Here is a 14,571-nt window from a genome sequence, read left to right as displayed (position 1 = left end):
GTGCGGGAGCGCTGCTGGGACAGGCGTGGGGTTGGAGAACACGGGTGTTTCCCACAGGGTCAGTGGCCCTGGTCCCTGTCTAACGGGAGGGTGGTCCTTCCTCCTCGGGTCATGTGATCCCATGGAGCTGCTGAGAGGTGCTCCGCTGAAGCCTCAGCAGCCGCGGGGACGGCCTGCAGGGGACACCGCCGTATTTCTGTCACGCAGGCTTCTCCCCCTTACGAATGGCCACTCGTTAACTGGCTCCTCCCTCTTGAGGCTTTTGTGTGCCTGGCTGACTGGGAGGCAGGGTTGGGGGGATGGGGGTGCAGAGGACCAGAGCCCTTGAGGCAGGTGGCGGCTCCTTTAGGGCTCCTGGCCCCAAATCAGCAGGCGGGGCTACAGGATCCCAGGAGCCTCTCTCCCGCCAGATCTCTCAGCCCCGGTGAACGGCGAGGCCCTGTCCCAGAAGGCGGAGAGCGCGGAAGACAAGGAGCAGGAGGGAGGACAGAACTCCGAGGAGGGGCCGGGCTGTGGCTCCTCCGAAGAGCCGTTACACAGCGAGTGAGTATTGCCAGGGCGACAGCCGTCCTCCTGACAGGCCTCTGCTCTGTGGGCTGCTTGTTCTGGTCATGGCCGCAGGGACTTGTCCACACGCCGGCCTGCGACCCCCACCTTTGCTGCTGACCCTTGGGTGCCCCACCCAGGGAGCTCCGCAGCTCTGAGCTGCTCTGGGCCCGGCCCCGGGGAGACTGGCTTCCTCCTGGTGCTGTAGGAGCGGGTGCAGCGCCGCGCTAAGGACCCTGGGCCTGCCTGGGCCTGGCAGGGTCTGGCAGGGGTCCGGCTGGGGCAGCGTTGGGGGGGCTCCAGATGCGGGCTGCACTGCTGGGCGCTGGGTCTCCACTGGCAGCGGAAGGCCCGAGTGCTCACCCCGCCCACCTGTGCTCCCACCAGCAGCGCACGGGAGGGCCCCGAGCTGGACGTGCCTGGGAAGGAGCGGCAGGAGCGCGCGAGGGGGCGGATGGACTCGGAGTCCCTGGATGAGGAGGACAGCTGAGCCCTGGCGGCCAGGCCTACCCGTCGCACGTAGATGCCCCAGGCCTGCCCCGGCCCCCGCCCACCACCCGCGGAGCAGAGACCTGTTGGGGAAGCACCGTGCTGTCCCTTTGTATCTGTTCCCTGGGTTGTTTTTCTGCCTAACTTCTGTGATTTCCAACCAACATGAAATGACTATAAAGGGTTTTTTTAATGAAAGTCATTTTTATTGGCTCGGTTTTCTAGGGTTGTTGGTGCAGCTGTCCAGGGACAGAAGGTTTAAGCCACGAAGTCACCGTTCACAGCGAATGTGAACTCGGTTCTGCCCCTGCCCGGTGTGCGCCTGCAGGGCTGGCGGTGAAGGAGAGGGGAGGTGGGGGCTGTTTCAGAAGTAACGGAGGCTCAGGCGGAGGCTGCGGTCTGATCTTCTTGTGTGGGGCGGCCCAGGGCCCAGATACTCTCACGCGGCCTTGCTCCGCGTTCCTGTTCCTAGCTGGGCTGCACGTGAGACCTGGGTCCCCGGCTGCAGCCGTTCGGGGTGCTCAAGCCATTCAGGGTTCGGGGGGTGCTGTGGGCTAGCCGTTGTCCTTGATATTCAGAGGGCGTTAACTGTTGGGGGACAGGCCTTGTTCCTTGACCTTGGACAAGTGTCCCTCTCCCTCGGGGCTTCTCGTTCCTTACTTGTAAAGTGACCCCAGGCTCCTAGGCCTGGCACAGGGATTTGGGCAGTGTGTGCAGTCCCGGGCCAGGCACCTGCATCAGTAGTGGCGTCCACTGTGTGTCCCCGCCCCGCCCTGGTCAGATGCCTCCATCTCAGCCAAGGCTGTGGTGGGTGTGGGACTTCAGAGCCTGGCGACCCTCTGTGTGGGCTGGCTGGGTTGAAGCTCCCGTGACCGCTCGGTTTGCACGAATGGCTGTGCGCCCAGCGCCTCTGCCTGGGGCAGAGACTGAGGAGGGACAGGCCCGAGGGGCTTCCTGACCCGTCACACAGGTCTCACCATGGCTGGGAGCCAACGGGGACCCTTTGGTGAAGGCTGGCGTCGCGTCCTTGGAACACCCCATTGTTTCTGAGAAGGGGCTGGTAGGGGGGTGCCTCAAGCCTTCCTTGAGGGAGGGCGGGAGCCCGATGAGGGGTTGTGGATGGGGTACAGGCTCCGGGAAGCAGGGGCTTGCTTGGCTGGGTTCCCTGCAGCTGGAGGACGGGGGGAGGCCCAGTGAAGGGGAGCCTCAGCTTCCCCACATGCCACCCACCTTGCGTGGCTGCCCTGGGCATTTAGGGACAGTGTGGCCAGGATGGAGGGGACCCTGCATGCATCCCAGCCCCTGTTCTCCAGCCCGGGGTGGGCGTGGGACCGTGTTGAGCACATTTTGTCATATAGCCCTCAGGGCCCCATCCCCCATGGGGGAGCCCTCTCACTTCTTCCTCAGCCCAGAGCCTTGAGGACCACAGAATATCAGCTCTGGGGGTGAGCTGAGGCCCAGTCCGGTCCCCCATCCGGGCCAGCACGCAGCTGTTGCGGCTGCTGCGGCTTCACCCTCACAGCGCCCCTTGGCCACACTGGATGTCAGCAGAGATGGTAGGAGCCTGCGCCAGGTGACGGTAGCATTCTGGTACCTTCCGGTACGTGGAACACGGTTTGCTGAGGGCCAGGTGTGTGCTTCTGGAGTGAGGACGGGGCTCCGGGAGCCCAGGGTGGAGGAGCAGCAGCTACACCGGTAGCTAAGGGATCAGGTTGGGGTGCCCCGAAGATAAAGGGGCGCCTAGTGGAGGCTGCTGAATGGAGAACCTTCTAGACCTAGGGGTGTTTCCACGTCTCTTCCTAATTGGAGGGCTTGCTTGAGACCATCAGGGGAAGGCCCTCTGTCAGCCGTCTGCGCAGCCCTGGGCACCTAGGCTAGGAGAAGGCCCAGTGGTGCTTGGGAAGAAAGGGTGGACGGCATAGGCGGGGCCAGAGCTGGGTGCGTGGCATGGCCACCTCGGTACCTCCGTGGGTGCCAAGCGGCACCCACTGGCAGAGTCCAGACCTGAGGGGAGTTGGAGCTGGTTTGGGGCTGGGGAGGAGGCTCTACAGAGGGCTCTGTGGGCAGGAGGGACCTACAGCTGCTGCCCAGTGGGGTGCAGGGCAAAGGGCCCCACGAGCCAGCAGAGTGGTGGGCCATGCTGCACACTCTCCAGCATCTGCTCCAGCTCCCGCCATGCTTGGCGCACCGCCCCGCGGCTCTGGGCCAAGCGCTCTGCCGGCAGCTCTCCCACGGAACTGGCCGAGGAGACGAGGCCATAGAGCTCACAGAGGCCATGGCGCGCCTGCCCAACCTGCTGTTGGAGCTTAGAGGGGAGGCCCTGGAGGCTGGAGGCCAAGGTGCTGTAGGCCACGTGCAGCTGCTGGATGAGGCCGCAGGCCCTGGACAGAGCCTTGGAGTCCAGCACCTGCGGGGGAGGTAGGGGTGAGGTAAGCAGGGGTTGAAGGAGAAGAGCGGGGGCCGTGCCCCTTTCTTACATACCTCTTGGGGAACACCTTCCTCTACTCGGCTGCTCAGACCTTGGTCCCCCCGTGACTGGCCTTCTGGAGCCTGCTTGGCCTTCTCAATCTAGAAAGAGTCCAGCAGAGGAATTATGGCTTCTCAGCAGGATCCTTTGATACACTCTCCCCTGGGGACATTCCTGGGGCTGGCCCTGGAGACTTGGGTCTAGACCTTTCCATTGCATAGTGGGAAAGCCACAAGTTTAGAGCCAGCAATGGGCAATAGTCCCTATTCTCTTTGGGCTTGTCAGAGACCAAATAACAAACTCACTTCCCACCTCAAAACCCTCCCCTGGCTCCCCAGTGCCCTTTGGATAAAATCCAGCTCTTCACCATGGCCTACAATGTTCCTTGGGACTTCCCAGACCACGTCTCCTGCTGACACTTTGTCACACTCTGCTCTGGACATGCTGGCCTCATTTTGTCCTCTAACCACTTCTAGCATGCTGTTGCCTCAGGGCTTTTGCACATGCTGCCTGCTCAACCTGGAGCATGCTTCCTCTGGCCTTTCCTGTGGTGCCCATCCAGTCTCGGCTTTAGGTTGTCCTTCAGGTAAGGCCTTCCCCAGCCACCCAGTGCAGTGGCCCTAGTCCCTGCTTGTCAGATTTCATTACTCCCCAGGGGCACGTTAACTGTCAAGTTATCACAGATGTTTGCTTCTTTGCTGTTTATCTCTCCCCCGTTTGGAGATAAAGCTCTTTTGGCAGCTTTTCTTCCTTGACTGTTTGGTCCCCGGCACATAGGAGCCTCCCCAGCCCCACCACCAGTTAGTTGACCCATCTTCATTGGGTCAATGGCCCAGGTGTGGACTCCTAACTTATGGTCGCCCTCCTAGCACACCTTGCCATGACTCCTATCTGGGGCCCGCTAGTCACTTCCAGGTTCCCATATCCAAAACCAAACTCTCACTGTTCACTCCCAACCCACTCGGCACCCCCTGGGGTCCCCTGCTAAAAATCTCCCACACAGAGTGCCTGGCTGGCTCAGTTGGTGGAGCGTGTGGCTCTTGATCCTGGGGTTGTGGGTTCGAGCCCCATGTTGGGTGTAGATGCTACTTAAGTAAGATACTTTTAAAAACTTTTTAAAAAATCTCTGAGGTGCTTTAGGGTCCCTTTTTCTTGAGCCCCACATCTAGCCCGCCCACAGACCTTGGCAGCGCTGCTCTAGAGGCACATCTGGGACACGGGTGCCTCTCGCTGTCACTGACACTAGCCCTGAGGCCCCATCGTGTCATTTGCCAGGATTTTTGTGAAAACCTCACTGATCTCCCGGGACCAGCCTGTTCTCCCTTCAGTAGCCACAGTGACCCTCTAACAAAAACCTCTGTTGGGTCAGGCCAGTCCTCTGTCCCTGAGCGCTGGGTGGGGGCTGAGCACCATCCCTGGCCCAGCCCCCTTGAAGCCAGGAGCACCTTTGCTCGCAGTCATGATAGCTACAGATGCCCCCAGATGGCCCAGTGTCCCAGGGCCCTGATCATCCCTGTCTACACCTCACTGGATTGGACCAGTTGGTCTTCAAACCTTGGCTCAGCAGAGCCCGGGGCCCTGATTGAACACACAGCGGCGAGGGCACATCCCAGGGATCCTGACTGAGGCAGGATGCCCGGGCTCCTCACTGCACATGTAAGTGAGGCCAATGTATCCGAACACCTTAAACCTGTGACCTTGGGAGCCGGCAGGGGCCCAGAGCTGGGGGTCCCTCACCATCTGCATGCAGCCCAGCACCACCCCTGCCCCCCAGCATGAGTGGCAGCTGTCAGCGGTGCGGCCAGATCCCCGGCCACAGGGCCCTGCAAATCCTTGCAGTCTCTGCACATGGCTGAGGGAGCCTGGGGAGCTATTTTGAGGAAGGGGCCGTGGGGAGGGCAAGGCTCTCACCAACTCGAAGGACTCCTCCAGCTGGGCCAGCGCAGCCCGGGCCTGGAACTGGCCGTGCTGCAGGTGGCTCAGGGCATGCTCGAACGCCCGCTGCCGGAAGCCAGGAGCCAGGTCGCCCAGACGCACAAAGTAGCTGCCGCGGTCAGCCGTGAGCACCTTTGGCCCAGGTTCAGAGGCAGCAAGCTGAGCTGGAAAAGAAGACGGGATTCCTCAATCCGAGAGGTCCCTGGAGAATCCAGGGCTTGGGTTTTACAGAAATCCAGCCCCGCTGGGAGGTGGGCCCAGCCGTGCTGTTCTCACCTTGCTCCTTGGCATCCATGGGGCAGAAGATCTCCCCCAGCTCCCCCAGCTCGTCCCGCAGAGTCGCGAAGCTCAAGGCTCCTTCGTGTCCTGCATTCTCCCTGCCCAGGGGGGCCCCGTGGGTGCCTGTTGCCACAGCAGTGGCTTCCCTGGCAAGGTCCAGGCTGGCACAGAGAGTGTCCGGGGCGCAGGACAACCCTGCGGACAGAGCCTCCTGGGGTCTCAGGATGGCCTGTTCCCCGCTGTTGCCTGGGGCTCTGTAACTGGTGAGTCCACTCCAGACACTGTCCTGGGTACCGGGTAACCAATTCTGGACGGTTTGTACTGCCTCTTTGGCCACACTCCCTGCACCGGTGAGCCCAATGGACACTGCATCTTTGGTGCCAGTCAGGATGGCCTCTGATGTGTCCATGCCAATGTGGACAGCTCCTTTGGCCACATTCATGGCATCAGTCACACCACTGCACATGGTGTCCTTGGTGCCCGTCAGGAGGGTCTTGGTGGTGTCCAGACCAGTCTGAACGGTGCCCTTGGCCACACCCAGTGCACCTGTGAGCCCAGTAGATAGGGTGTCTTTGGTGCCAGTCAGGATGGCCTTTGAGGTGCCCAGACCTCCTTGGACAGCTCCTTTGGCCACATTCATGGCACCGGTCACGCCACTACACACGGTGTCCTTGCTGCCTGTGACGATGTTTTGGGTCGTATTGAGCCCAGTTTGCAGGGCTCCCTTGGCCATGTTCGCTGCCCCTGTCACCCCAGTGGACACTGCATCTTTGGTGCCCATGAGGACAGTCTTTGAGGTGTCCAGACCTCCTTGGACAGCTCCTTTGGCCACGTTCATGGCACCGGTCATCCCACTGCACACGGTGTCCTTGGTGCCCGTGAGGACGGTCTTGGTGGTGTCCATGCCAGTCTGGACAGCTCCTTTGGCCACGTTCATGGCACTGGTCACCCCACTGCACACAGTGTCCTTGGTGCCTGTCAGGACAGTCTTGGTGGTGTTCAGACCAGTCTGGACGGTGCCCTTGGCTACATCCACTGCACCTGTGAGCCCTGTGGACACAGTGTCTTTGGTGCCAGTCAGGATGGCCTTAGATGTGTCCATACCAGTCTGGACAGCTCCTTTGGCCACGTTCATGGCACCGGTCATCCCACTGCACACGGTGTCCTTGGTGCCCGTGAGGACGGTCTTGGTGGTGTCCATGCCAGTCTGGACAGCTCCTTTGGCCACGTTCATGGCACTGGTCACCCCACTGCACACAGTGTCCTTGGTGCCTGTGACAATGTTTTGGGTTGTGTTGAGCCCAGTCTGGATGGTGCCCTTGGCCATATTGACTGCCCCAGTGAGCCCAGTGGACAGTGTATCCTTGGTGCCAGTCAGGACGGTCTTGGTGGTGTCCATGCCAGTCTGGACAGCTCCTTTGGCCACATTCACGGCACCAGTCACCCCACTGCACACAGTGTCCTTGGTGCCTGTCAGGACAGTCTTGGTGGTGTTCAGACCAGTCTGGACGGTGCCCTTGGCTACATCCACTGCACCTGTGAGCCCTGTGGACACAGTGTCTTTGGTGCCAGTCAGGATGGCCTTAGATGTGTCCATACCAGTCTGGACAGCTCCTTTGGCCATGTTCATGGCACCAGTCACCCCACTACACACGGTGTCCTTGGTGCCTGTGACGATGTTTTGGGTCGTATTGAGCCCAGTTTGCAGGGCTCCCTTGGCCATGTTTGCTGCCCCTGTCACTCCAGTGGACACTGCATCTTTGGTGCCCGTGAGGACGGTCTTTGAGGTGTCCAGACCTCCTTGGACGGCTCCTTTGGCCACGTTCATGGCACCGGTCATCCCACTGCACACGGTGTCCTTGGTGCCCGTGAGGACGGTCTTGGTGGTGTCCATGCCAGTCTGGACAGCTCCTTTGGCCACGTTCATGGCACTGGTCACCCCACTGCACACAGTGTCCTTGGTGCCTGTCAGGACAGTCTTGGTGGTGTTCAGACCAGTCTGGACGGTGCCCTTGGCTACATCCACTGCACCTGTGAGCCCTGTGGACACAGTGTCTTTGGTGCCAGTCAGGATGGCCTTAGATGTGTCCATACCAGTCTGGACAGCTCCTTTGGCCACGTTCATGGCACCGGTCATCCCACTGCACACGGTGTCCTTGGTGCCCGTGAGGACGGTCTTGGTGGTGTCCAGGCCAGTCTGGACAGTGCCCTTGGCCACACCCAGTGCACCCGTGAGCCCAGTAGATAGGGTGTCTTTGGTGCCAGTCAGGACAGTCTTTGAGGTGTCCAGGCCAGTCTGGATGGTGCCCTTGGCCATGTTGACTGCCCCAGTGAGCCCAGTGGACACTGCATCCTTGGTGCCCGTGAGGACGGTCTTTGATGTGTCCATGCCAGTCTGGACAGCTCCTTTGGCCATGTTCATGGCACCAGTCACCCCACTATACACGGTGTCCTTGGTGCCTGTGACGATGTTTTGGGTCGTATTGAGCCCAGTTTGCAGGGCTCCCTTGGCCATGTTTGCTGCCCCTGTCACTCCAGTGGACACTGCATCTTTGGTGCCCGTGAGGACGGTCTTTGAGGTGTCCAGACCTCCTTGGACCTCCTTGGACGGCTCCTTTGGCCACGTTCATGGCACCACGGTCATCCCACTGCACACGGTGTCCTTGGTGCCCGTGAGGACAGATAGGGTGTCTTTGGTGCCAGTCTTTGAGGTGTCCAGGCCAGTCTGGCACCGTGCCCAGTGGACACTGCATCCTTGGTGACTGCCCCAGTCTGGAGCCCTTTGGCCACATTCATGGACAGGTCACGCCACTATCCTTGGTGCCAGTCAGGACGGTCTTGGTGGTGTCCAAGCCAGTCTGGACAGCTCCTTTGGCCCCCTGTCACATTCACGGCACGGTCAGTCCACCTCCACTGCACCGGTCATCCCAGTGTCCTTGGTGCCTGTCAGGGCCAGTCTGCACCGTCCCTTGGTATTGGCCCCAGTGGTGGACAGTTCCAGTCAGGACGGTCTTGGTGGTGTCCACCAGTCTGGACAGCTCCTTTGGCCACATGGACGGCACCAGTCACCCCACTGCACACAGTGTCCTTGCCCAGGACAGTTGTGGTGTTCAGACCAGTCTGGACGGTGCCCTTGGCCACATCCACTGCACCTGTGAGCCCTGTGGACACAGTGTCTTTGGTGCCAGTCAGGATGGCCTTTGATGTGTCCATGCCAGTCTGGACAGCTCCTTTGGCCATGTTCATGGCACCAGTCACCCCACTACACACGGTGTCCTTGGTGCCTGTGACGATGTTTTGGGTCGTATTGAGCCCAGTTTGCAGGGCTCCCTTGGCCATGTTTGCTGCCCCTGTCACTCCAGTGGACACTGCATCTTTGGTGCCCGTGAGGACGGTCTTTGAGGTGTCCAGACCTCCTTGGACGGCTCCTTTGGCCACGTTCATGGCACCGGTCATCCCACTGCACACGGTGTCCTTGGTGCCCGTGAGGACGGTCTTGGTGGTGTCCAGGCCAGTCTGGACAGTGCCCTTGGCCACACCCAGTGCACCCGTGAGCCCAGTAGATAGGGTGTCTTTGGTGCCAGTCAGGACAGTCTTTGAGGTGTCCAGGCCAGTCTGGATGGTGCCCTTGGCCATGTTGACTGCCCCAGTGAGCCCAGTGGACACTGCATCCTTGGTGCCCGTGAGGACGGTCTTGGTGGTGTCCAACCCAGTCTGAATGGTGCCCTTGGCCATGTTCGCTGCCCCTGTGACCCCTGTGGACACTGCATCTTTGGTGCCTGTGAGGACAGTCTTTGAGGTGTCCAGACTTCCTTGGACAGCTCCTTTGGCCACATTCATGGCACTGGTCACCCCACTGCACACGGTGTCCTTGGTACCTGTCACAACAGTCTTGGTGGTGTCCAGGCCAGTCTGGACGGTGCCCTTGGCCATGTTGACTGCCCCAGTGAGCCCAGTGGACACTGTATCCTTGGTGCCCGTCAGGACGGTCTTGGTGGTGTCCATGCCAGTCTGGACAGCTCCTTTGGCCACATTCACGGCACCGGTCACACCACTGCAGACGGTGTCCTTGGTGCCCGTGAGGACGGTCTTGGTGGTATCCAGGCCAGTCTGGACAGTGCCCTTGGCTACATCCACTGCACCTGTGACCCCAGTGGCCACAGTCTCCTTGGTGCCCATGAGTGCAGACTGGGTCATATCTAGGCCTCCCTGCACCACACCTTTAGCTGTGTCCACCATGTTGGCCATCCCGGAGGAGATGGCACCCTTGGTCTTGGTCATCTTAGAGCACACCAGGTCCTTTGCCCCAGAGATCATCTGATAAGAAAGGACACATGTGGTCAGAAGGAGAGCTGGAGACACTACACCCCAGATTTCAGCCAAGCTGATCCTCTGTGTGCCTCAGGAGGGGGACTGTCCCCCAGAAAGCCTGCAGCTCACCTCCCGCCCTGACATACTCTCGTGCTGGTATCCAGCCTCTACCAGCCCTGTCCCAGTGCCAGACCATCCCCATCGTTGACGGCAGGTCCCTACAGCTCTGGAGCCCTTGCCAGAGTCCCCTGAACTTGGGCTCGGTGCCACTCACCGAATGACATCGTGTGTTCACCCTGCCTACTCTACTTTTGGCAGATTTCAAGCCTGGTTTCCCCATGAGTCTGGAGACCAAGTCGCTCATTAAACGGAACATTTTCAAGTGAGAGAGGAGAACCAACATTTAGAAGAGTAATACTTGCTAAAGGACAGGGACAAGTGTTGGGGTTGAGTCATGGGACCCCATCAGTGATTTTCATCACTTCTGACCTCCCAAAGGGCGATTTCACCAGTTAATTAAGCTAACAAAGGGTGGTGACGGTCTCAGAGCGCCAGCACGCAGTTTAAGCACGACTGTGCTGGTTGTAACCTAGGGCTCCTGCACTGGGGTGTTTCCACCCTCCACGGGACACCGGGCAGTGTCTGCGGACATCTGGGCTTACCGGGACTCGGGGGAGAGGGTGCTCCTGGCGTCGAGTGCACCCCCTCCCCGTCATCGGGACAGCCTCCACCTGCCCAAGGTTCAGGTACTACCATACCATGCCTTGCTGTGTGACCTTTGGCAGGTTGCTTGCCTTCTCTGTGCTTCACCTGCCGTGTGGGTTACTCTGGCTCCCTTCCTCCTGGGGCCAGTCAACTCTGAAGCAGCGTGTGGAAAGCACTCAGCCCAAAGCACGACACGTGATGAGTTCCCATGTTTTCAGTCCCATGATGCGAGACGGAGCTGGGACGGGGTCGAGGGGGGCTCTCTGTCGATCTCGTGGAGCCTTGCCATGCCTGGCAAGAGGGCAGGACCGTGCCCATGTCACCGATGTGCCAACAGAAGCTCAGAAGGGAACCAGTGCCTGGAATCCCACAGCAGGACACACACAAGGGTCTGCCCACGGCTTGGCCTACGACAGCCCCTCAGAAGGCAGGAACCGAAACAGCCTGGGAGGGGCCCCAGAAGGAGGCGGAAGCCATCAGGCCCTGCCAGCACCTCTCACCTTATCCGGAGGCGGCGGCAGCTTCTCCCCGCGCTCCATCGGGTCCAGGTTGGTGGCTGCTGGGAGGACAGGAGCTGGTCAGGCGACCAGGAAGGGCGAGGGACGTGGGCTGGCATCAGCCACCCCAGTGCCCATTGCGTAATTGGTGGGCACAGCCTGAAAGGTCAGGAATGTCCCAGCTGCCCTGCCAGGGACAGCAAGAGATGACATCCGTGGCCACTGGTCTGGTGCCGTCACTGGTCCTGCCAGAGGTTCCCCTGACCTCCGGGGTCTCGGGCTCCTCTCTGGAGTTTTCCCTGCCTAGACACTCCCCAGAGGGGGACCTCAGGAAGAGGATTCAGGGCCCCGCCCCCCAACCCTGCCGCAGCTGGCAGCTGCCCACTGGGCCCGGGCATGTGGAGCAGAAGTCAGCTGCTCGGGGCTCTGGCCCAGAGTGAGGCCCGGTCCAGGCAGCCGCCCCAACCCCAGGCTCCCCTGCATCAGCCCCTCTGCGTGCCCTGAGGCTGCCCAAACGGTGGAGGGCCCCCCCAGGCTGTGGGACCCCCTGGAAGCCAGTGCCCTTTCTGGGAACGGGGAGGGGAAATCTTCAGTGAGCTCAGACCTGGGGAACACCCAGTGTCTGGTCCATGGTGCATCAGAAATGGGGTGGGAGGCAGGTGGGGGGCCAAGAAAGTATGGGACATCGCAGGGAGACAGGCTGTGTTCCCCTGCTACTGTGGGCCACTCACCTGCCGTCTTGATGCCTCAGTTTCCCCGTCTGGTGCTAAATGAGCATGCCGGCTTGGCATGTCTATTGAGATGATGCTGACACATGCAAACTACCCCCCAAATAGCCAAGATCCCCGTTAGGGGGTTTCTTCCTGGGGCGCACCCCCAGAGCCCCTGCCTCCATGGAGCCGTCCACTCACCCTCAGTCTGGGGCTGGGCAGAGGCACCTGTGGGGTCCGCGACGGGCCGGGCCTCTTTCGCTGAACTGTGGGCACCGGCCATCAGGTTCCGTGCAGAACTGAAGCCAGGCAGAGACCCGAAGAAGCTCCCCAGGGTCTATATGGGGCAAAAGGACAGGGCCAGGCCTTAGGGGCAGGGCAGGGAAAGCATCAGACAGCCTGGGGTTCCTGGGTCACCTCACTCTTGCTCCTGGGTGGCCCCAGGAAGGAGTCTTAGCCTCTCTGAGGCTCAGTTTCCTTGTCTGGTGAATGGGCAGGGTCAGCCTGCCTCCCTTACAGAGGAGAGGTCATCCTCTGGGTCTCCAAAGACCTTTTCCTTTCATGGCCCCCATTTCACAGATGGGGAAACAGGCCCAGAGAGGGGCTCTGGCTGGCTCGAGGTCACACAGTGAAGAAGGAGCTGAGGGTTGCTCGTGTCCCCTACTCCTGCCCTCGCCCTCCAGCTTGGGACAGCAGAGAAGCGTGGGTTCCACGGCTCTCGGAGCCTTGCCGCCCCACCTGGGAAGCCCCTCTGGACCCCAGTACGCGGAGGTCACCTTCTCAAGGCTCTGGGGGGGGGTCCCGGGCCCTGGCAGGGATCTCCCCCTCCCATGCCTCCCCTTACCTTGCCCTTGGGTTTGGGAGGATCCCGGCCTCCTTTGTCGGGGGCAGACATGGTGATGATACCCTAAGCAGCTGGAAGGGGGCAGAGAGGGTGTGTGAAGAGGGGCCCCCAGGCAGCCCCCGACCACACCCCCAGCTCAGGCCCCACCCTGGCATTGCTCACCTGGAGTGAGTGAGGTCCCCTCGGAGCCACAGGAGGCGCGGCTGGCAGCCGGCTCTGCTCTCGGCTACCAGGCCTTATAGGGTCTGGGGCAGGCATGGCCCGGCCCGCAGAGGCAGGCAGCCAGCTGGGGGAGGGCCCTGGGCAGTCACGTGCAGCCTGCCCTGCCCAGCGTGGGCCGTGGGCCCAGCACCTTTCCCCTGCTATCAGCACCAGGCGGCTTCTGCCCACGGCCCCCACCCCCACTGGGTTGATGGATTTGGGGGCCATTCCATGCCCCCAGGGCACTACCTGCACGCTCATTGCTGCTCTGCTGGGACTCCTCAGCCAGTGAACACCCTGGGGCCTCTTTACCCTTCCAGACTCCTCACCATGGCCCACAAGGTCCTGTTGTCTCCCAGTCCTCACCTCCTCCAGCTCTCTGACCCCTGTGCATTCTGCTCCAGTGCACCGGATTCCTTGCTGTCCCTCCAACGCACCAGGCATGGGGCTTCCCCAGGACCTTTGCACATGCTTTCCTTCTACCCGAGGGCCCGTTTGCACAACACACAGCTCCCTCTCTCTCCTCCCTCAGGCCTGTTTTGTTCCCAGCAAGGTCTCCTGCAAATCAATTTATACCTGGCGCACACACAACATTTAATAAACATTTAGCTAAATGGGCCAACTCATAGGACAGTTCTGAGTGTGAAGTGTGGTCAAGCACGTGACCTGTTTACCCCAGTGCCTGGTACCCAGCAGGTACTCAACAAACACTAGCTTAGCATTGTCCAGGCAGAAAGAGAGGAACAGGGTCTCTCCTGGGCAGGGAGGGGATGTGTCAATCTCCAGGAGGGATTTCCCTTGATAAATTAGGGCCAAAATGCGGGTCCAGGGTCCAGGGTGCCAAAAGAGCCGGGGGATCTTGGGAGTGAGATCCAGGCCTGGTGGGCTTGGGACAACCCAGGGTGACTTCTTGGAGGAGGCATCCTCTGCCTGAGGCCACAGAGCCAGAAAGCGGGAGAGACAGGATTCGAATGTGGCCCCAGAGTCTATGCGCAGAGTGGGCTGTCTGTGCGTTGGTACAGAGGCCGGCAGACAAATGATGCCCTCCATGAGCTCAGTTTCCCCCTGACTGCTCCTGGGACAGGGGTCCCCGTTGTGTGCTGGTGGGGCAGGGAACAGACCCCATTGGTGGCTCTGGGCACTGAGCTGGGAGGCGGGAGGGTTCAGACACAGCCTGATGACCCCTAAGTCATCTCCTTGGAGCCATCGCTGTGTTTGCCAAACAGTTGGGGAACAAAATGGGGATGTCCCCCAAACTCTAACCTCCCCGCCAATCCTTCCCAAAGGTGGCAGGGGAGGAGGGAAACCTTGGGTGTGCTCCTCCCCTTCTCACAGGCTGCCACAGCACCGTGAGGGCAGAGAAACCCAGCCAAGATAATAAAAGTGATCACAAACATCCGAGTCACGTCCGGCCCTCCTCTGCCCAAAGTCCTCAGGGATCCCACCTCCCTGGAGGAAACCCTAGTCTTCCTCACGGCCCGGGCCCCCATCACCTCCCTGTCCCCCCCTTCTCCCTCTCTCCCCTCGACTCATTCTGCTCTAGACACACTGTTCCTTCAACACCCCGGGGCCAGTGCTGCCCCAGGG

The 14,571-nt window shown here is 60.7% G+C and overlaps 2 protein-coding genes across 8 annotated transcripts in view; one reads left to right on the top strand and one right to left on the bottom strand.

Annotated features, from left to right (window-relative positions):
* The window catches only part of HDGFL2 (HDGF like 2), a 28,772-nt gene extending 27,539 nt beyond the window's left edge, over positions 1-1,233 (top strand). For 2 of the 3 annotated variants that reach the window (XM_045086313.1, XM_045086324.1), the window contains exons 15-16: positions 411-543; positions 937-1,233. In XM_045086313.1, the coding sequence (XP_044942248.1) occupies positions 411-543; positions 937-1,036 (233 nt within the window). In that variant the 3' untranslated portion in view covers positions 1,037-1,233. Of the gene's footprint in view, positions 1-410; positions 544-933 lie in introns of all 3 variants that reach the window. The other variant, XM_045086318.1, reaches the window with a different exon arrangement.
* PLIN4 (perilipin 4) lies at positions 1,220-13,053 on the bottom strand. 5 transcript variants are annotated; one of them, XM_045086241.1, is made up of 10 exons: positions 12,946-13,053; positions 12,784-12,854; positions 12,141-12,276; positions 11,233-11,291; positions 9,140-10,033; positions 6,989-8,315; positions 5,714-6,691; positions 5,414-5,601; positions 3,517-3,603; positions 1,220-3,442 (listed from the first exon to the last, which is right to left on the bottom strand). In XM_045086241.1, exons 2-10 carry the CDS (start codon positions 12,832-12,834, stop codon positions 3,110-3,112), a joined length of 4,053 nt encoding a protein of 1,350 aa, XP_044942176.1. In that variant the 5' UTR covers positions 12,835-12,854; positions 12,946-13,053; the 3' UTR covers positions 1,220-3,109. The 5 variants fall into 5 exon arrangements, with proteins under 5 accessions (XP_044942176.1, XP_044942187.1, XP_044942193.1 ...); XM_045086252.1 differs by having other exon boundaries at positions 5,714-6,988; positions 7,682-8,315; XM_045086258.1 differs by having other exon boundaries at positions 5,714-8,315; positions 8,843-10,033.
* Positions 13,054-14,571: the final 1,518 nt, after the last annotated feature.

The sequence above is a fragment of the Mustela putorius genome, unplaced genomic scaffold (genome assembly GCF_011764305.1).
Source record: "Mustela putorius furo isolate JIRA1106 unplaced genomic scaffold, ASM1176430v1.1 tig00000095_pilon_pilon_pilon, whole genome shotgun sequence".
In the NCBI taxonomy this organism is placed as follows: domain Eukaryota; kingdom Metazoa; phylum Chordata; class Mammalia; order Carnivora; family Mustelidae; genus Mustela; species Mustela putorius.
This window is presented reverse-complemented; position numbering and strand designations above follow the sequence as displayed.